A 20,759-nucleotide genomic window follows, 5' to 3' on the forward strand; every position below is an offset into this window, starting at 1 on the left:
AAGAGGTTCTTGAATCTGTATGGATTTATGTTACTTGAGTGATTGTAATAAGAAAAAAGATGAATACTATCGCCACATTATGACTCGAAGCTCATTGTGAGAATAAAATTGCAAATTACTCAAAGCTCATTACCATTCTGGCTTGCAACTAATTTAGGTTGTGTGATTATCATTTATCAATATCTTTCAGAGACTGAATAAACTACCATTTCTATTTACAAATATTTTGAGCGACGGTAAATCTATTCATGAAGAAATATATCTGATTTTGTGATGATGGGTTTCATATGATAAAATTACTGAAAAAGGGCTGAAGAATTTAGTCATTGAGCTTGAAACTTGAAAGTGCTGTCCGATGTAAAACTCTTAAACTGCTTCAAAAACAATGGCCTCATTGTCAGATTTCATTGTTTCATGTAGTTGTTGAGAAACGTTGACGTCTGTTTTTGCATCCATGCCACAAGGGTAATAAAATTTTATCGTGACATGCTCTATTTTCAGCATCTAATCTAACACCGCTATGAGCATTGCAACACTTAAAACGTGCTCACCAACCGTTCATTGTTTTGTCTTTTTGTTCCCAGTTTTACTTCAAAATTAACTTTATGAACTCGTTTATTCACTTTGAATATTGAGCTAATACTCATCTTTTCACTTGATAAATTGAATAATTACATATACTACATTTTATACTTACAAAGGACTAAAACCAAAAGTATTGATGTTCTAGTTGAAGCTAAATTGCAAGACCTGGCCCACGTGTACTTAACGTATATATTATGCTACATGGCAGCAATAGCATCAATCTTGGAATGCTTCTCTTCAAAATTGTGGACGCCAATTGTTTCTCTCACAACCGATATTTTCAGTTCACACACTCTGGATCTTTCCTTTCTCTTTCTTTTTGTTTCCATAAGAATGGGAAAAAAAAATAAAGTGAAAGTTTCCAGTAATTACACAACATTAAGCGCTGTACTAATTCACTGAATTGAGGAAATAATCCAAAATAAGCAAATAACCTTTATTTTAATAAATAAAATAAAAAATGTCTGGAAAATGACAGTGTTGAATTCAGCAGAACATTGTCTGAAAACTGGAAAAGAGGGGAAGGGGAGAATACAAACATGAACATTTAAAACTTGCACGACTCAACAATCCTTCTTCCATTCCCCTTCCCTCAAATTCGAAACAATAACCAAAACCCTCTTCAAACCTTAACAACACCCCAAGCCCCCCAAAAAAAGTTTTTTTTTTTTTCACCATTGATGGCACTGCGACACTCTTCTTCAACCTTTTCAACCACGCTAACACTCTCTTCACCGAGAACCAAACCCCCAAAACCTTTTCCGCTTTTCTCCTTCACAAAGTTCCCATTTTTAACCGCACCAAACTCCATTTCCATCACACGGAGAACCAGAACAACCCTCTCTCTAACAGTTCCACGTGTTGCTGCGCCACCAACAAAGGTTGAAACCGAAGAAAGCAACGAAATTGATGAAGGTGCCGATGAAGAGAGCTCGTCCACGAAGTTCACATGGAAGGATCACTGGTACCCAGTTTCTCTGGTGGAGGATCTGAACCCTCGGTACCCAACGCCCTTTCAGCTTCTGGGTCGTGAGATCGTGGTTTGGTTCGATAATTCTAAGTCCCAGTGGGTTGCTTTTGACGATAAGTGCCCCCATCGTCTCGCTCCTTTATCTGTAAAAATACTCTCTCTTTGTTCTTATTCTATTTTATTGTATTAGCTGAATATTAAAAAAATCAAATATTTTCAAGTAGTGAGTAGTTTAAGCACTTTCACTCATGTGGCAATACATAACTTAAGGTTTGTATAAGATATTTTTAAACCTGTGATCTCACAATCCATAACTGAAGTCTGAGTAATATATAAGCTTATGTGTATGATGCTGTTTTTGGGAGAAGGATTTGGGTTCCATGTTTCTTATTTATTTACTTATTTGAAGATTGAAATTGGATTGCAAGATAAGGAGAATGTTTGAGGAAAAGGGGTGTTTTCAATTTTTGGGGATTAAAATTGGGTGTTTTTGGTTTTTGGCAGGAAGGAAGGATTGATGAAGGAGGGAACTTGCAATGTTCCTATCATGGTTGGTCTTTTGATGGATGTGGATCATGTGTTAGGATCCCTCAAGCTTCCTCCGAAGGACCGGAAGCGAGAGCTTTGAAATCTCCTAAAGCGTGTGTCACAAGGTTCCCTACAATGGTGTCTCAGGGTTTGCTCTTTGTTTGGCCTGATGAGAATGGTTGGGAGAAAGCTAATGCTTCCAATCCTCCAATGTAATGAACTTTATTTGATTCTGTCTTTAGTTACTAAATTATCTACTTTGAATTTTTAAATTCATTATTTAACTTTAGTCTAATTTGGTCAATTAAAATGTTGTCCACTGTTCTTTTATGCTATGATCAAAGAGTGTTGTTTTTCTTTTCATTTGATATGTATGGTGAAATTGTGTTTGTTTAGGTTGCCGGATGACTTTGAGAAGCCGGAGTTTGCCACCGTGAACATTCAGCGTGATCTGTTCTATGGCTATGATACTCTAATGGAGAATGTCTCCGATCCTTCTCACATTGATTTTGCTCACCACAAGGTACAAATAATGCCTTTTTCACTTGATTTATATATGCCGCATTGTTTATTCTTAGTCAATTTGCTGGTTGTCAATATTTTATTTGTATCTGGTTTGTTAATTGAACTTAATAGTTTATTTTATTTTGATGTCATTGGTGGAACTTTATATTTTATATTATTTTAGATCTCGGTTTTTAGTATTATAAGTGATGCGGTTGTTAAAAATTTGTCATTAGGGAGAAAATTATGGTTAGTTCCGTTTGTTATATATTATAGTCAATTAGTCATCACTCACCCTAGGACCAAAAAAGTTGGTGGAGTTGAAATCATGTCATATTGTTGAGTTCAATAATTCCATAATTGCTAAAATAGAAGTGATCAACATCCACAGGTTACAGGCAGGAGAGACAGAGCCAAGCCTCTGCCATTCAAGATGGATTCTAGCGGACCATGGGGCTTCGCCGGAGCCAATGAAGGGAACCCAAGAATCAGTTCCAAGTTTGTTGCACCATGTTATTATATGAACAAGTATGTTCATGACTTTTTACTTTGGATGTTGACATAATTTCCTTTTTCACATTCATCATAGATGTCAGCATTATCGATGAAAGGATATTGTCTATGCTTCTGTTTATGGTTGAAAACACCAAAATAGGTTGATATGTCGCTAATCTGGCTCCATATAATCGCCATTGTTATTGCAGAATTGAGATTGATACCAAACTTCCAGTAGTTGGTGACCAAAAATGGGTAATATGGATATGTTCCTTCAATGTCCCCATGGCACCCGGTAAGACTCGCTCCATTGTTTGCAGCGCTCGAAACTTCTTCCAGTTCACAGTGCCAGGGCCTAACTGGTGGCAGGTAACATTGAGGATGTTGACTTCGTTATCCGATCTACTGATTTATTTCAACAGATTGTAAGCTTAAGTCGAGCAGCGAGTTTCATGAATGCTTACATGTAACTTTGTCTCTGCTTGTTGCAATATACATATATCAGGTGGTTCCTAGATGGTACGAACACTGGACATCAAACAAGGTATATGATGGAGATATGATTGTCCTTCAAGGCCAGGAGAAAATCTTCCTTTCAGAAACCAAAGACGGTGGTGACATCAACAAACAGTACACAAACATCACCTTCACACCAACCCAGGCAGATCGCTTTGTCCTAGCATTCCGAAACTGGCTGCGGCGACACGGAAACGGCCAACCAGAATGGTTCGGGACAAGCAGCCAACAGCCATTACCATCAACCATCCTATCAAAACGCGAGGTATAGATAAACAAATCTTAACTCGACCCTTCCACACACCAATTCTGCGCCACTTGAATTTAAACATGAATTAAGTTGCTATGATTTTGTAGATGATGGATAGATTTGAACAGCACACACTGAAGTGCTCTGCATGTAAAGGAGCTTATGAGGGATTCAAAACATGGCAGAAGGTCCTAATTGGTGCAACAGTTTTGTTCTGCGCATCAAGTGGAATCCCATCAGAGACTCATTTGAGAGTAATCTTGGCTGGGCTTGCAGTTCTCAGTGCAGGATTAACCTATGCCGTAACCGAACTCCAAAAGAACTTTGTATTCGTAGATTATATTCATGCCGATATAGATTAACCAAATTACCACAACTGTAAATATACCACATCAATGTACCTATCATCGTGTATCATTTGGATTCATTAGGTTCAATTTGAACCCTATTACGTAGATTATGAACTTTTATGTTCTTTAAACCTAATTCGTTTATCTAATAATGCTCAAAATGTATATCAATTGGAATTAACAAGAACATATCATTTAAATAACAATCAGCATTGCATCTACATGTACCACAAGAAAAGCAAAACGAAATCGGTTCAAATAAACAATGGAAAAACCCTAAACCTAAGAGCTAGTGAATTTGGTAACAGCTTTGGTTCCTTCAGAAACAGCATGCTTTGCGAGCTCACCAGGAAGCACGAGTCTAACAGCAGTCTGAATCTCCCTGGACGTAATGGTAGGTTTCTTGTTATACCTAGCGAGTCTAGAAGATTCTTGAGCAAGCTTCTCGAAGATGTCGTTGATGAAACTGTTCATTATTCCCATCGCCTTGCTGGAGATTCCGATGTCAGGATGAACCTGCTTCAAAACCTTGAATATGTAGATCTTGTAAGTTTCCACGCTCTTCTTCGCCTTCTTTTTCTTCTTATCCGTAGATCCACCTTCCTTCGGGATCTTCTTCTCTGCACGGGGCTTCTTCTCCGCCGGAACTTTGTCTCCGGTTGCCGGTTTCTTCTCCGCTAGCTTCTTCTCTGCCTTCGCCATTATCAGAGATCAGAGAGTGTTTTGCTTTTGCTATTGAAATTGTGTTGTGTGTGAGATTGGAAGGAAGAGTAGGGAATGTATTTATATGTGTGGGGTTTCAGATTTGATTGGTGGAGAGGGTGAGGTGCGGATTGATGACGTGGACTGTTGAATGTTTTGATCTCTGTAATGGACGGATGGGATTAGTGTTGGGACATTTAATCGGGGCGCGTTATGATTTTGGAGAAGGATCAATTTTGTGTGGAAAAATAGTTGGCGCGCAAACGAGGCAAATTTCGAAAAAAAAAAAATGATTTGAGAGATTAATATTATTTTTATGATTTAATCGTCGTTATCTTAATGCCATATGTTATATGCCAAAAGGACAAATTATTTTATATTTAATTCACCTAAAGAAAAAGATTCTCTACCGAATCAAATGTTTTAAGTTATAATAATGCGACAAGATTGTATATATAACACTAAGCAATTTTTATCTTTTCTTTTCTATCTAGTAGTGATCAAAATGTATTATAAAAACTTACTCCATGCTTGTGTTCTAAGTTAGGCGCAGTCAAAATCTAGCTAGTAAGTATGGTGAGGGATTTCAAATCTATGTTTGGTTCAAAAGTAAAAGTGGGAGTAGATTTTATTTAAATGAGTTATATATAAAAATTCTTTTAGTGAAATTTACTTTTATTTCAACCTGACCTCCTAGACATATATAAGTTAAAAGTCATGATATGGGCACTTGATATGCACATCACAACATAGATTTGAATAGTAAGATACGCCAAATTTAATTGTGATTAACAACACATAAAGGCATGGGATCGATATAGTTCAAGTTGTATATATACATCTCTTAATTAAGTATTTGTAAATAATAAAAAGTGTTTTATGAACGAATATACCAAATACTAATTCTTATCAAAATGAGCTGAAATCTTTTTGTTAATTAAGGTGACACTATATTAGTTAGATGTATGTTCATATATATAACAAAATGTTTTTCCCTCTTATCATATATGCACACAACTAAACCCTAATGCTATATATATTTATATTTTGTTGTTTGCCATGGCATTTTCCAACTTAACATGTTAAGAACTAATTCGTCGTGAATTGGAACTCTATTTAAGGATTTGTTGCTGACTAATGAGTTGCTGCATATACAAAGCGAGATTCAAACTTCTGACACTTGGTTAAATAGAATAGTGAGTTAACTACTAAACAAATTCAACTTGGCTATGCTATATATATACCCATGTGAAATTCACTTATTGATATTAATTTTGATGCAATAGTAACAACATTATTTGGTACTTACACATGATAAGAAATATGGTAAAAGAAAGTGATAATATTGCACCTCTAGCTAGACAAGTATCCAAATTATATACGGAAAAGTTTAGGGACCAGCAACTTTTTCAAATTTTGGTCAGCATGTAACTAGTAAAAAAAAGTGAGTCATTGAATGAAATTTCACACAAATCTTACACCATTAAAATCATCATTAATGACTACTTAATGGCTACAAATACCAAAAGTTACTGCCCCTAACACTCCTCTTTATATACACAAACATGTTATTATGATCCTTGAGTAGCAGCATGAACTGGGGAGTGGCCAAGGAACAAAGCAAGATGTCCGAAGAGCTTGTCTTTTCTTGAGAAAGTGGTTCCACAAGAACACAACCATTTATTGGGATCACCACAGTGCTTCTCATGGGTCCTCAAATCAGAGAGCAGAGAGAAGTTCTTGTTGTTGCACCTCTTGCAAACATACATCTTTGGGCAATGGCTTCTCTTGTAGTGATTCTTCACACACACCATTGATTTCAGTGCCTGAAACTTGGCATGATTCTTGTTCCACCTGCACCCATCTTCAGGGCACGAATACTTCTTCTTCTTCTTCATCATCATCTTCTTGTTATTGTTATTGTTCTTCAAGGCTTCACTGGTTTTGAATTCATCTCCATGAGCCCTCATATGCATCCTCAGATTCGCTTCGCGCTTAAATCCTTTCCCACATACTTGGCAGAAATGTGTGTAGCTTGCTAACAAATCAGCAGCATCCAACTCAATTATATCTGTTTCTTCTTCTCCATCATCATCCTTAGTATTATTGTTATCATCACAATAAATAACAGTACTATTGTTATTGTTGTAGGGTTCAGAAAACCAATGGAGTGTTTCTTCTTCTTCTTCTTCGTCTTGTTCTTGTGCAGGTTCATCATTAGCAACACTACTAGTAATGATATTACTATTATTATAATCATAAGATTGGTGGTGATGAGGGTGCAATTCTAATTGTTGATTATTGCAAGTAGAAGTAGCAATAATGTTACCTGATGATGGATTGTTATAACTATTGATGTGTTGTTGGAAGGTGAGTCTGAATGAAGAGGAAGCAAGTATGATATCTTGGATGGTGGAGGTCATGGTGGATATCGCCATGGAATAGGAAGAACAAGGAATTGATGAGTGGTGCCGATTGGGGGAGGCTACAACCCCCACAAGGGACTGCAACTCGTTGATTTTATCATTGAGAACTGAGAGATAATGGTACATGGTGGATGATGATGATGATGAGTATTGCGTCATAGGTGGGAATCCACCACCACCACCACCTTCATCAGATGATGCAGCCGCCATTATTCCAAACCTGTTACTGCTTTTGTTTGTTATAAGGAGGGATCAGAAGAGTTCAATTTCTGATCTTCTTTCTCCTAAGGTTTGGTAGCAGCTCAAGGCTTTGACTTTTGTTACTTCTTCATAAAATACTTACATATATACATACCATAAATTCTTCACAAAATTTATTTTTGAATAAATAATTATTTAAATGTTATTGTTTTTATATGAAGGTGATATCTACAAACTCTAATATTTTTTAACTATAGTCTTTATATAACAATAATTTTGTGACTAATAAATTTTACTTTTTTTTAGCTAATATTTTATCATTTTTAAATATTAAAAATAAAATTGTCAACTTTAAATTTTAAAGTCTCTGATAAATTTTATCAAAAGAGATATGTCTTTAGTACTTTTAAAAATTTGAGAATAATGAAATGGTTAAATTACACAATTGGTCCCTACACATTCAGTGAAATTGCAAATTAGTTCCTATATTTTAAAAGTTTGTAATTAGATCTTTAAAGAGAATTAAAATTTACAATTTAATCCCCGCTGATCAAAAAGTGTTGATTTAATAGAATATTCTCAGAATATGCTAAGAATATTTTGTTAAAATAGAGAATATATTGAGAATATTCTGTTAAATCAAACACTTTTTGAACGACGAGGACTAAATTACAAATTTTAATTATCTTTAAAGACCCAATTACAAATTTTTAAAATATAGAAACCAATTTACAATTTCACTAAAAGTGTAGGAATTAACTGACATATATAAAAGTATAATCGGTCAAATATACATATATACTCAATTTAATATATGTACAAATTGTTGGCCTTCTAATTTTTTGCTATTAAAATTTAATATATTACATCCTTAAGTTCTATTAAAATAATGAATACTAAAAAGTTGAAACTCATCCCCACTAAAAACCTCCCTTGCATGAAGCCACTCTTAGTTAAGCTGCTTATTAGGTATCAAATTAACCCTTGTAACTTCATCTGTCTGCGCCCAATAACATTTAGTCATTTACAATTTCAACACGTTGAATGTGAATGTTATGAATTGGTTTACATCCTTCTCTCCATCTATCTCAACTAACTTTCTTAATTAGTTAAAATAATATTAAGCTGATTTTTCTCTTGTATACATACATGTAGACACATAGGCTTAATTGTTGGTTTAGGGTTTCACAATCGTTCAAGATATACTATTTTTTTGGCTGAATTCAACGTTTTCTACTTAATGAGAAACAGTCTTTTACTCCCTTCCCTTCGTTTTCCTTTTTATAGATGTGTTTGTGTTTGTGCATCCAACAATATACCAGAAAAATACAAAAAATACAGTGAAAGTAATATATCAAATATATAAGAAATATAGAAACCAATTTTTAATTAGCCAGTGTCAATCAATATTACAGTTTAAGATTATAATTTAGAATTTAAAAAAATCAAAATAATTTTTAAAAAAATGGACTAATATTAACCCAAAATAATTACCTACCTAATATTCCTCGTATAAATATAATTGAAACACTCATTTCAAGTTTCAACACCTAACATAGTATAAGTTCAAAAACTTTAATATGAAAAAGAAGTGGGTTCATTTTGGAAACGGAAATGTTTGGTAACCAAAGAAAATCAGCCAAAAACAGCCATAACTTACCTTATTTAGCATTCATTAATTGTTGCGACAATTAATTAATATTAAATAAGGTAAGTTTTTGCTGTTTTTTTTGTCTACCTAGCATTACGCGGTAGAAAATGGTGGCATGAAAGAGAATAAACTGCGAAGTGCCTCAATTATTGATGTTTATAGTTATTAAAGTTACTTTTCGTTTGATTTAGTATATATATGTATAACAATTTAAAAAATATATATATACTAATTTATAAAAAATAAAAGTTTTACTAAATCACATCTTATTATACTCTAAGCCATATACTAATTTAGTTATAGTATGAGTTTAGGATTCATGTAAATGATCTCGAGATTAATTAAGAATGAAAACATATATTTCCATCTTGATCAAAAACTTATTTGAAATTAATGTAGTTCTGGACGTAAGGTCTAGATTTTTTTTTTATAACGGTTCAAATGTTTTTTTCAGCAAGATAAAGTTATCTAAAGTCTTTAAATGAGAATGAAGAGTGATACTTACAAAAAATAATTAACAAAAAAATTGAACTGTGGTTATAAATTACCATTAAAAAATATCTGTGCGTGATGGGATATTTATACAGTAAGAGTAATAATTTTTGTAACTTATCCTTTTATACTTTCTTTTTGTTTAGGGGATATTGAGATCCCATATTATGAATTCGAACCAAAACAGGTAATCGGGTCTAACCCGAACTAAACCGATGACTTTTGTTAGTGATTGGTTTGAATATCGGTTTTGAGAGTGCGAAAACCGAACTAATCTGCGAACCCGATCATATATTAATTAAATAAAAAATAAAAAAATTTATATGTTATTTTCATTAGACAATGATTATTCATTATTAATATGTTTAGATTTTAATGAGTTTAGTTTTTAATGTGTTTGGTGTTTAATATGTTTGGATTATTTATATTGATGTACAATAATGTAACTTGTTGAATTTTTAAGATAAAAATTTAGTTTTTTTATGAATTTCAAAGTTATCGGATACCCAATTATCTGAACCGAACCAATCCATTCTTAATTGGTTTGGTTTGGTTCGGATATATGTACAAAAAAATACAAATCTGAACCAAACTGAACCAATTACATTTTGATCGGTTCGATTCTAATTTTACCATAAATCCGAACCAAACCGACTCGTGCTCACCCCTAAATAGTGAATTAGGGGTGGCAATGGGTAGGGTAGAGTAGGGTTTGGATCTAACCCTAACCCTACCTGCGAGTTGAGATTTTTATATAAACTCAACCCTACCCTACCCGCGGGTTGAGAATATCCCAACCTTAATCCTACCCGCTCTTAATCCGCGGGTACCCAACCCTACCTACGGATTACAAAAAATATACAACATTATTATATAACTTGATGATGATTTAAAATAAAACTGATTTTTATGTAAAAAAATATTAAATTATCAATTAATAATTTTCTTTTAGTGGTTAAGAATCTTTTGCATTTAATGAGGGGTATTTGATTCAACATCCACTTAAAACATATTTTTATATAAGTATATAACGTAAACATATATAGAGTGCGGGTTGGTTGGGTAGGGTTGAGGCTCAACCCGCACCATACCCGACCCGCACGAGAATCCTACCCGCACCCAACCCTACCCGCTGCGGATCGGGTTGGCAACCCTACCCGATCGGGTGGGATCGAATTGAATACCCACGGACGGGTAGGATACATATTGCCACCCCTACAGTGAATCAATTTGTACGAATACACATTAGTGCAGGTGATGTCTTATTGATGTATAAGTTGGGTCGAGTCAGAACCAAATGATCCAGACTCTAACTAAGTCGGATAGTTTTGGAAACGGATCTTCTAGACTCTTAAATTTTGTGAACTGGCCTTTTATTTTGGGTTTGACCCCTAATATTGAGCCAGACCATGAACATATCCGAATTTTAAATTAATATTATTTTTTGACCAAAAAAAATTATTATTATTTTGTACTCTCTACATTTTATTTTGAGACATACAAACACAATTATTAATGTGGTTCATTTCGTATATAATTTTTTAATTAATTGTTAATAGTCAAATTGGACTTATTTTAAATATTAGACAATTCAAAAAAATTTAAAAACATTAGAAATTTTATTAATTGGACAAAGTAGAATAAACGACGTCGTATTGGCGAACAACGCATAAAAGATAAGACATGGCGCATAGCGAGAGGAGCACAGCATAGCTGGATTCTTCTTCTTGCGCAACAATGGCGTTAGCACTGCCTTCGCTTTCTTCTACTTCTTCTTCGTTTCTGCAGCAAAACTTCACTGGAAGCTCCAAGGGACCCACTTGCAACAACACCAACAACACCTCAAGCTTTTTGGTCTTTGCTCAAAAGAAGGCAAAGAAAATCCGAAAGGTTACATCCACATTCTATGCTCATAATTCCATTAAATTTCGTAACTTTATCTCTCACTCCGATTTTATCTTGTGTTTCTGCAACTGGGTGTGCTTGGTTTTGCCGCATTATTCTGTTTTTTAATTCCCCTTAGTTATTGGTGTGCTATTTTTGAAATCAGATTATATTGAAGGAAGATGTAGCTGAAGTAGGAAAGAAAGGACAACTTATTGATGTTAAAGCTGGTTTCTACAGAAACTATCTTCTTCCCACTGGAAAGGCACAGATTGTTACTCCTCTTCTGCTCAAGTAATGTGTAATTCAATTTGAGCTATTTGTTTGATAATTATTTACAACTTTCATTGTTGGGTATAAGACTGTAATATCTCATTGTAGTGTGAAGAAATAAGCTTCATCTCTATGAAGAGTAACTTTGAAGTGTGACTGTAAACTGACCAGACTCTTAAAAATTTTCTGGCCTTGATTGAGAGAAAGCATATAGATGTCTTTAGAGTTCATAACTTGAATAATCATGCTTGTTGCTAGAATTTATTTACTTTGTCCATGGGGCTTTGATATTTTGGGTTGGTCATGTTTGTGTTTTTTCCATAAAACTCAGGCTCTTAACTCCCCTTCATGGATACAAAATGAAATTTTGTAGTCCTTTCTCGGATTTTCGTTCTCAGCTTGAATTCACTTTTGCACCTTTTCAATGACAAAATAATCAAATTTTCTTGTACAAATATTTGATTTCATATTTTCTAGTCAATTTTTCCGGTAGGCCATCTTGTCTGAATTATTTTCTTATGCAGGGCTAGCTTAGCTTAGCTGCTTCTGTATGCAAAAATATGCATTGCCATATAAAATGTTAACAATAATGTATGTGTTGTTTGCACAATTTAAACTGAATTTCCCTTGCATCGTCTAGGGAAATGAAGTTAGAGGAAGAAAGAATTGAGGCCGAGAAAAGACGGGTAATCTTTTTCCCCATCCAATCCTTACTTGGATAGAATGTGTCTCTGTTAATGTGAACGAAGGTTTCCATTTGTGAGTAGGAGAAACTTCTGCTAGTAAGCTTTACATATAAACCTGGTGTTACGAAAATCCTGCTGTCTTTTTAACTTCTAACTCCATATTAGTTTTTATTCCGAAAATCCATTTCATTTTCATATCTTATTGTCTTCAATGCAGGAAAGTTTACAACTACTTTGATACTTCTTCATTATCAGTATAGTTTTCCCCCTCCTATATGATTATTGTATGCATTCCTCAGTATCTAAGTTTCTAGTTCTGCAGGTAAAAGAAGAGGCACAGCAACTTGCTCGAATTTTTGAAACAGTTGGGGCTTTCAAGGTGAAGCGGAAAGGTGGTAAAGGAAAACTAATTTTTGGAAGGTGAGGCTTGTTCTGTGCAATTTTGAGCTGTTGATTTATGCTCTATATGGATTATGCTTCTAAATTTGCTTGTTATTCAGTGTTACAGCTCAAGATCTTGTTGACATTATCAAAGCGCAGCTTCAAAGGTACTATCTGTCTAATGTACACAAGTCTTTCTTTTTGAGAATTGGGAGTCTAACTAGTCTTATGTAACATGTTATTCTTCTCTAAATGTGAATGACTATTCTTTTCTTCTTCCTTTGAAGCTTTCCAATATTAAGGAACAAGTGTGTTTATGAATAATTGTCATGTGATCTTTTGTGATTTTCATAGGGAGGTGGACAAGAGAATTGTCGAACTTCCGGAGATACGAGAAACCGGAGAGTATATCGCAGAGTTAAAGCTGCATCCGGAAGTTACAGCGAGAGTAAGGTTGAATGTCTTTGCTAACTAAAGCACAAGTATGAAGTTCTATATGCTAATAATGCACATTTGGAGCTACCGGCTTGCAATGGTTCAAGGTAAATAACCACTGTATGAATCTTCAAACATCAAGCTTTATGTGATTTTGTCCCAAAAGTTCTAATAGAGGAAGGATTCCTAATGTACTAGTTCAATGGTTTATGTTCATATTTCCTCTTTGAATGTGTATTCAAGTTTTAGGACCTTTGTTTGGAATGTACTATTTTCTTGGTAAAGAATATGTTTTGACTCAATGGTTTATGTTTCTATGACTTACTTCACTATGGGAGGGAAATTTGTGATGTAAAGTATTTATGTTGATTGGACTTGCCCATCTTTTTTAACAGCTACCAACATGGGACAAAGGAAATGAATTCTCTTCCTAGATAGTATCATGTGTAGTGACAAAGGTCATGTAAAATTTTCAGACGAGAATGTAATATTCATATATACATTACATTCCGGTGGATGAAAGCTTTTCGCATGCTGATTATTGTCATTAACAAATCATAAAACTTTGCTTTGCTTGGCCAAAAGAATGAAAATAAAATAAGACTTGAGTCATGAAGCAAATTCAAAAAATCAAATTAAGAGTATAATGTAAAAATGTTGCTGCCCAGGATCGAACTGGGGACCTTCAGTGTGTAAGACTGACGTGATAACCACTACACCACAGCAACTCTTGATGGTAGGGAATCTTAGATTATTTTTATATCCTATGCTCATGATTAATTAGACACAAACTTGTATTCTAATGAACTTGTGAAAATATTATACTCTAAGAACAAAATAGGGTCCAATTAGACACAAACTTGTATTCATTTTCTTAAATAAAAAGGTGATTAATTTCTTTTCAGGAAACAATACATACATTCCTTGTATTGTACATGTGTTTGGTACAAAACTTTTTTCAACATAATAATAAATGAAGAATAATTATACTTTAAACATAAAAGAAAACTTCGTTTAATTAGTTGTCTTAATGATAAAAAAGAAGTGGATTGTTGACAGCGCCCATGGTATTTGTTCACAATAATTAAGTAGTCATAATTTATACTTTAGGAAAAATTTCAATTGTATCGGTGGCTGAACATAACGCTAAAAAAAAAAATCTGAGAGAAAGAATAGTACCCCTCTCTAATAAATAATGTCTAAATTATTAGAGGACAGTAACCTTTCATCTAAATTTTCATGCTGTCTCCTTCATGTTTGGCTCATTTTTATTTTCTTCTTGTACCAAAAAGATTATTAGAGGCTTGTATACAAAAGGTGTTCTCTCATAATGAAATACACAAGGAAAATTATAAAAAAGAGTACCATTTAGTTCATACTTGTTGCCTGATTAAAATATAGGAAACATTTCAAGTGCACCGGGAGTACCGGTGCACCAATTATTTTAACCATTGATTTTAATTAATATATATTATATATATTTTTTATAATTCAAATTAACGGTTAAAACAATTGGAACACCAGTATTTTCGATATATTTGAAACTCTTCCTCTACTTTATACATATATTGGCCAATATACTATAACGAACCCTATATGTGGATATGCTTCTCCATTGAATATCATTGGCAAAATTCAAACGTATAATAGATTAAAAATTAAGTTGTTGAATCCTTCCAGGCTGCTACACTAATTCCAACTTAATACTCATCATGGCTTCTAAATTGAAATATGGATTTTATTAATATATTAGATGAGTAATCATAATAATGGATTGTATATATAATATTCTTTATATTATATACTCGTCGCTTTAAACCCTTTTCTACTATATATTGATTTCACTTCTCATACACCATTATCATAAGACAATTTGGTATATATATAATCCCGTTTTAAACTGTGAATTGTAAGTAAATCCACTCTAACGCCAATAATTATTATAAAAATAAAAAATAAATCTCCTCCATATAAAATGCAAAATAAGTAAATAACTGACTATATAATTATATATATTTGGGCCAATATGATCCACAAATTTTATTGTTCCATCACAATGACAAACCTTCAAATTGGGGATGCGTCCTAATGAATCGGATCCAAACCCTATTGAGGGTCAACACTATATACAGAGAGAGAATTAAGCAAGTGATTATAGGTCACTAATAACACAAATAGAAGGGGTTATTATGATTTATGAGGCCGGCCAGTGCCTACTTTTTTAGGCTATTTTGGTTCATAGTATAAAACCAACTCATGCCATTTGAGGAATTTGTCTCTATCACTAAACTTTGAACCAATGCTAACTCCACATAACATAAACCTTGTCATAGCCAGAAAAAGATAAACAACTTCACATGTTAACAAAATGCATGCTTCAACCTAGCTAGCTAGCTCAATTTATTTAATTTTCTGCTACATAATATGCAATTTAATCATCATCATCATCCAGCTGTTGTGAAGATTAGAAAGCAGGCCAAATTATTTTAACATAAAAAAAAATTGGACAAAAAAAAAAGAGTATTTTCAGAATAATTTGTGGGATTTAATTATTTATAAGTAATTTACACATATACTTAGTATTTTTCAATTTATAAGAAATTATACCCCTTCTTCAATATTTTTTTTCCTCTTTAAAACTCTTCTTTATGTTACACCACAAGCTTGTGTTAAACTTTGGCAAGAGTACGAAGTAGTACGTACTATATCTCTATTTGTTTGGATAAATTACAAGAATATGATGATTTAAAATCATCATTCAAGTAGTTTTTTGTTTTTCCTCATTATTTTTGTTTTTCTACTAATAATGGAAATTGATGACATCTCAGCTGATTTCATACCCTTGTCTTGTGGTGATTGGTAATTTCATAGCCATTTGGAGTAAGCAAATTAAATTAAAGCAACCAATTGAAAAAGTTTAATTATATCACACAAACCCATCTTCATTGCTTTGGTTCCATCTTAATCACATTCTTATATTACATTAATAAGTTATAAACTATACTTCAACCCACATTCTTAAAATCTTAGGCCTTTTAACAAAAGAAGAAAATTACTAAAGCATTGGGTCTATGATCATAGTGTTAAGGTCCTAAGTTCCCTTTAATTAATGAGAACAATATTTATATAAATAAAGTATAGTTTAATGAAGTGGGAATAAGAGGATATAATTGTGGGGGTTACATACATGAGATAATGGAGAGAATGAATTGAAGCTCTCCAACTAAGACAACATACATGTGCTAATGTCAATGAGTGAGTGAGTGATCTCTTTTAATTTCTATTAGCTTATACATAATATTAATAGTATAGTCTATAGTATATTACTTTGTTATATATGTTATGCATTCGGACACCTCACGCAACATATGTGTCCACATGCTTCGCTTACCAGCATTCACAAAAACGTGCACATAACTAACTTTAGATAAGTGGCCAGTGTAAGTGACTTAAAAGTCTTCCCATCTCTCTCTCTCTCTCTTTCTTTTTTCCTTCATTGCTTAATTCAAGTTACATCTCTTACTCAATATATAATAATGACATATATGCCCAAATTTCAAGCTATAAGGCAAAATTAGTAACTATTTTATGCATTTCTCAACTCTTATATAATCTTTTGTTATTTGAATTCCCTTGATTATGTGAATATATGAGTAAAGATGTGTGGAATGATGGGTGCAAGTCCAAGAACTAAGGTTGGACAATACAAATGAAAATGGTATAATATAACCTATGATGCACGAATATTGATATGTATATTAAAATATAAAATAAGTGTCTAAGCGTATTTGGTAAATAATTTTTTATTTTTTATTAAGACACAGTTAAATATAAAAAATACGTATATTGAATAAATATTATGTTCAAAATATATCCGATACGCAGAGACGACAAATAAAAAAAATTACCCGTAATTCATATAATATATAAATATAACTCTCCTAATCAGTAATAAGGTGTTTGTGGCCTCAAAGTTACCACTAATATCTTTCTTGGGAGCATCAAATTTGTATGGGCTGAAACAGAATTCCAATGAGAATGAGATAATCCCCAAGATAATTATTACTATGTATCTAGTCACAAATTAAACAATAAATGTATTTAATTAATTATTTTAGGGGATTACAAATTTAATTAAGCAAAGAAAAAAATAGCTAACTTGGCAGCTGGTTAATTAGGTCAAAGTGTTTAATTAGTTCAAATCTAAAAGCAATTACTATAATAGAGAGATGGAGAGAGGGGACCAGCAAATATGATAATACTTAAATTAGCTTATTATAGTATTTAGAATAATATATATAGCAAGAGACAGGGAGCCATAGAAATTGAAAGATACATGGTGAATAATAATGATGGCTTCGCAAGCATAGCATATGGCAACGACACAATGCATCATTTCATTTTTGTTACCAAAATTAGTTTGTTTTAATGCATCCCTCCTTTTCAATTTATTATATTATATTCTTGTGAATTAGTGAAGGAGAGTGGGAATGTAATGTATGTGGTAGCTATAAGTCCAGAAGTATATGCATGTATGTATGTATATATGTATGTATGTATGTATGAGAAACTAAAGAGAGGGAATGAGAGAAAATAAAGAGATCTCTAAACATAGCATGTAAAAAAAAAAAATCAATCACGCTTACGTGATCAACAACATTTCTGCTAACTTCTGCCAACTCTTATTTATAAATGTGTTTAATGAAAGTGTCTAATAAAAATATATTTTTTTATGGTTGTATTTAATAAAAGTGTCTTTATAGATATATTTTCTGGATGTATTTCTTTATATATGTGTTTAAAATATAATAATTAATTATTTTTAGCAATAAATTGACAAATAATATATTGGTATTTATACTTTTCCAAAAAAAATACATGATTAAATAGATAGTATAATCATGTGATAAAAAATGGGTATCTAAATATATGGGTACATCAAGAAAAATTACATGATACAATACATAATATATATAATCATCATGTGATGGAAAGTAGGATATCTAAATAAAAATAATAAGTTGCATTCATATTGCAAATGAAAAAGTTATTTCAATAGATGAAAAGAAGAAAAAACCTAACAAATATGTATATATAATTAGCTAGGTATTTTTTAAGGTGGTTATGTTATAGTGATTACAGTATTTTAAATTAAAAAAATGCTGCTAAAAGTTAAAGTAAATTATTTAATAATATTTTTAATTATCAAAATATTAAAAATATTATTTTAATTTTAATAATACTTATATAATTACCGAAATATTTTTATACTAAAATTCACCCTTAATAGTATATTATAAATATGCAATTATAAAATTACATAAAAAATATGTATGTATGTATGTATGTATTTATGTATGTATGTATGTATGTATGTATGTATGAGTGAGAAACTAAAGAGAGGGAGTGAAAGAAAGAGATCTTTTAGGCTTTATTATAACAAAAAATGAAAAGCACACAAAAGGGAACCTAATCCACGACTTTTGGTTGTGGTGGTGGTTATGCCAAACCCTAGCTATACCTTCACTCTTGCATATCACTCTCCACTCTTCTAAAAACCATTAGTAATTTCTTTTTTCTTCATATTTAAGACTTCGATCTTAGACTATTAGTTACGTTTTTTTTTTGTGGCTTCCTTAATTGGTTCAACTGATCAGATATAAGGTTCTCAAAATAATACAAAAAAATAAATAAAGGAAAAGAAAAGAAATATATATATAAATAAAAGGAAGATAAATAAAGATGCCCTATCACTCACTTTTCGTGAATGAAAGGCAACCATGAACACTAACTACTTACTTACTCAAAGTATTCCAACTTCAACAAGTAGATCATATTGTCACGTATTTTTATAATTCAAAATCAAAATGCTCAATTATTAATAAAACCAAAGAATAATTCCAAAGAATCGATAATTAGCTAGGGAATAATATGTAAATAATTAACAATAGTGCTAAGTAATAATAATTCACATTGATCCATAATTGATCAAAATAATGAAAATTCCACCCTTCCCCAACCTGGCCTAATAATGGCAGTCCACCAAAGCCGGAGCAGCTGAGAGCACCATAGATTTCTTAGTTGCTGCGGTAGCAAACTGAAACTTTGGCTCCCGGAGGTCTTCCTCCGGAGCCGGAAGGTTGAGATCCAATTCTAGAATATTTCGAGGCTGAACTTCTACTGTTGTAGTTATAACAGTAGAAGTTGCCTCAATTCTGCTTAGGCCAACATTGGCCTGAGCAGTACTATTGGCGGCTGCGGCCGCTGTAGCCCTATGCCTTCTCATGTGTCCACCCAGTGCTTGGCCGGATGTGAATTCGGAGCCACATATGGAGCACTCGTGAATCTTGTTGGGCTTGTTGTTGTTGTTCCCGTGGAAATTACCTTTTTGCCCACTCCCAAATTGTAGAGAAATTATTGGATTATTATTATTTGGAGGGACAGTTTCAATCTGCTGGCTATGATGAAGATGATGGTCATAATTGGTCTTCATCATAAGTTGCTGCGGTGGTGGGGGAGGCAGTGGAGGTGGCGGAGACGGTGGTGGTGGTTTCTTGTCCTCGGCGGCAGGGATTGTTGTGAGCTTAGGCTTCTTGTGACTGGCTCTATGACCACCCAAGGCTTGAAAGGAAGGGAAGGTTCGGTTACAAGTCTTGCACTCATAAATATAGAAACCAACCTTGTTGTTGTTTATGGTGGCGGTTTCAATCTCCGAGAATTTCTTCTTGTTGTTACCACAACCATCATCATCTTCATCTTGATCATCAACTTGTGGCGGTTTTTGATGAGAATCTCCTCCTCCTTGAGCAAGAAGAATCAAGCAATTAGCCATGTCTTCTTCCTCTTGATTGGTTGTGGAAGAAATCGAAAACGAGCCGTGATCATCGCCGGAAGCGCTAGAACAGCTAGAGGCCGGCATGATGACGGTTGCGCCGCCACACAAAAGCCTCAACCTTTTGGTCCGTTTTCCCTTGGCTATATGATGGGTAGCATCATGATGAACAACATTACAATTATCATTGCTAGTGTTGGACAAATAATAGTCTTCCTTGTAATCCATTTCACAATTCAACACAAATTATGAGATAGAGTGAAGATAAGAAGAGTATAGAGTTATGTATTTATATAGTTTGGGATTTGAGAGTGAATGGGAACAAATGAGTTTGAAGCCGTCCTTGCTCTTTATAACAGCTACTTAATATTACTAAATAGTTGTTTACTTTGCCACCCAAAATCTTCCTTGCGTTTCCAACCTTGCAAGTGTGTGTTACTAACAACAAACTCTTCTTTTTCTTCCCTCTTCCACGCTCTCTTCTTGCCGCGTGCTTTCACGCTCTCATCATCTACCACACTTTTCTCTCCTCTCTTTCTGTTTCACTTCTACTACTACATACATTTTATATATGCTGCTTTATTTCTTAATATGTCTT

General features: G+C 33.2%; 5 protein-coding genes and 1 non-coding gene across 6 annotated transcripts; 2 read left to right on the forward strand and 4 right to left on the reverse strand.

Moving 5' to 3' along the window:
- LOC107629280 (pheophorbide a oxygenase, chloroplastic) lies at window positions 1,258–4,753 on the forward strand (the record flags this gene model as incomplete). Its single annotated transcript, XM_016332029.2, is given in 7 exon segments — window positions 1,258–1,700; window positions 2,060–2,295; window positions 2,480–2,606; window positions 2,979–3,115; window positions 3,292–3,451; window positions 3,588–3,863; window positions 3,956–4,753. Coding segments are annotated over 7 exon segments (1,626 nt in total). The 3' UTR covers window positions 4,211–4,753.
- LOC107629281 (probable histone H2B.3) lies at window positions 4,362–4,967 on the reverse strand. Its single transcript, XM_016332030.2, has one exon. The coding sequence runs from the start codon at window positions 4,898–4,900 to the stop codon at window positions 4,481–4,483; it is 420 nt and encodes a 139-aa protein (XP_016187516.1). The 5' UTR covers window positions 4,901–4,967; the 3' UTR covers window positions 4,362–4,480.
- Window positions 6,333–7,628, reverse strand: LOC107632380 (zinc finger protein STOP1 homolog). Its single transcript, XM_016336066.2, has one exon. It carries the CDS (start codon window positions 7,534–7,536, stop codon window positions 6,472–6,474), a length of 1,065 nt encoding a protein of 354 aa, XP_016191552.1. The 5' UTR covers window positions 7,537–7,628; the 3' UTR covers window positions 6,333–6,471.
- LOC107629279 (50S ribosomal protein L9, chloroplastic) lies at window positions 11,345–13,766 on the forward strand. The gene is made up of 6 exons (XM_016332028.2): window positions 11,345–11,560; window positions 11,721–11,848; window positions 12,468–12,513; window positions 12,836–12,933; window positions 13,014–13,061; window positions 13,249–13,766. The coding sequence occupies exons 1-6, from the start codon at window positions 11,408–11,410 to the stop codon at window positions 13,367–13,369; spliced, it is 594 nt and encodes a 197-aa protein (XP_016187514.1). The 5' UTR covers window positions 11,345–11,407; the 3' UTR covers window positions 13,370–13,766.
- On the reverse strand, window positions 13,985–14,057 carry TRNAV-UAC. The gene has a single exon. It is a non-coding gene; the product is annotated as a tRNA-Val (tRNA).
- LOC107629278 (zinc finger protein ZAT5) lies at window positions 19,148–20,534 on the reverse strand. Its single transcript, XM_016332027.2, has one exon. The coding sequence runs from the start codon at window positions 20,387–20,389 to the stop codon at window positions 19,355–19,357; it is 1,035 nt and encodes a 344-aa protein (XP_016187513.1). The 5' UTR covers window positions 20,390–20,534; the 3' UTR covers window positions 19,148–19,354.

The sequence above is a fragment of the Arachis ipaensis genome, chromosome B03, assembly GCF_000816755.2.
Source record: "Arachis ipaensis cultivar K30076 chromosome B03, Araip1.1, whole genome shotgun sequence".
Taxonomy (NCBI): domain Eukaryota; kingdom Viridiplantae; phylum Streptophyta; class Magnoliopsida; order Fabales; family Fabaceae; genus Arachis; species Arachis ipaensis.